General features: G+C 45.2%; 1 protein-coding gene across 2 annotated transcripts in view; it reads right to left on the reverse strand.

The window, feature by feature from the left end:
• The window catches only part of CEP76 (centrosomal protein 76kDa), a 45487-nt gene that overhangs the window by 23021 nt on the left and 21156 nt on the right, over positions 1 to 1310 (reverse strand). For both annotated transcript variants that reach the window (XM_011985525.1, XM_011985526.1), the window contains one exon: positions 692 to 858. In XM_011985525.1, coding sequence (XP_011840915.1) covers positions 692 to 858 — 167 coding nt within the window. The remainder of the gene's footprint in view (positions 1 to 691; positions 859 to 1310) is intronic.

A 1310-nucleotide genomic window follows, 5' to 3' on the forward strand; every position in this document is an offset into this window, starting at 1 on the left:
CTGCCTCAGCCTCCCGAGTAGCTGGGACTACAGGCGTCCGCCACCTCGCCCGGCTAGTTTTTGTATTTTTTAGTAGAGACGGGGTTTCACCATGTTAGCCAGGATGGTCTCGATCTCCTGACCTCGTTATCCGCCCGTCTCGGCCTCCCAAAGTGCTGGGATTATAGGCTTGAGCCACCGCGCCCGGCCGAGGTAAAAGTTTTCTTAGAGTTCATTAACTTAGCTGCCATAATTGAAGTACTTTTTTACATAATCACTAAAAAGGCTCTAACTAAAATCATCAACACACACCTTCAAGTACCATCAATATGGACAAAAAACCCTTATAATTTAAAATACTTAAAACTTAAGCTGGGCACGGTGGCTCACGCCTGTAATCCCAGCACTTTGGGGGACTGAGGTGGGTGGATCACCTGAGGTCAGGAGTTTGAGACCAGCCTGGCCAACATGGTGAAAACTTGTCTCTACTAAAATTATAAAAATCAGCCAGGTGCAGTGGCGTGCACCTGTAATCCCAGCTACTGGGAGGCTAAGCCAGGAGAATCGGCTTGAACCTGGGAGGCGGAGGTTGCAGTGAGCTGAGATTGTGCCAGTGCACTCCAGCCTGGGCGACAGAGCAAGACTCTGTCTCAAAAAAAAAAAAAAAACTTATAACTTCATTTTAATATCCTTATACACTTAGTAGACTAACCTGTGTCCTGTTAAACTCTCCCAAAAAGTGATGGTCCCATCAGTTCCACAAGTCATAACCCATGCATGAGGTACTCCTTTTGCCTTGGTCCCAACACAAACAAAGGCTTCTAATCCATATCCAAGAAGAAGGCTGCACAGAAGGTTAGCATGATCTTCACAGTCACCCTGGAAGATAAGACAAATTAAAATGAATTATTCATTCTTCCATATTGTTTCCTCATTACTTACTTAAATACAAAGTTATAATAAAAATTTATTGGCCGGGCACAGTGGCTCACGCCTGTAATCCCAACACTTTGGGAAGCTGAGGCGGGTGGATCACTTGACGTCAGGAGTTGGAGACCAGCCTGGCCAACATAGGGAAACCCCGTCTCTACTAAAAATACAAAAATTAGCTGGGCGTGGTGGTGGGCACCCATAGTCCCAGCTACTCGGGAGGCAAGGCAAGAGAATCACCGGAACCCGGGAGGCAGAGGTTGCAGTGAGCTGCAATCGCACCACTGCATTCCAGCCCGGGCAACAAAGTGAGACTCTGTTTCCAAAAAAAAAAAAAAAAAGTTTTATAAAGAACTCACACAACATAGAAAGAAAAGTAGAATTTTTTTTTTTTTTTTTTT

The sequence above is a fragment of the Mandrillus leucophaeus genome, unplaced genomic scaffold (genome assembly GCF_000951045.1).
Source record: "Mandrillus leucophaeus isolate KB7577 unplaced genomic scaffold, Mleu.le_1.0 Scaffold286, whole genome shotgun sequence".
NCBI lineage: Eukaryota > Metazoa > Chordata > Mammalia > Primates > Cercopithecidae > Mandrillus > Mandrillus leucophaeus.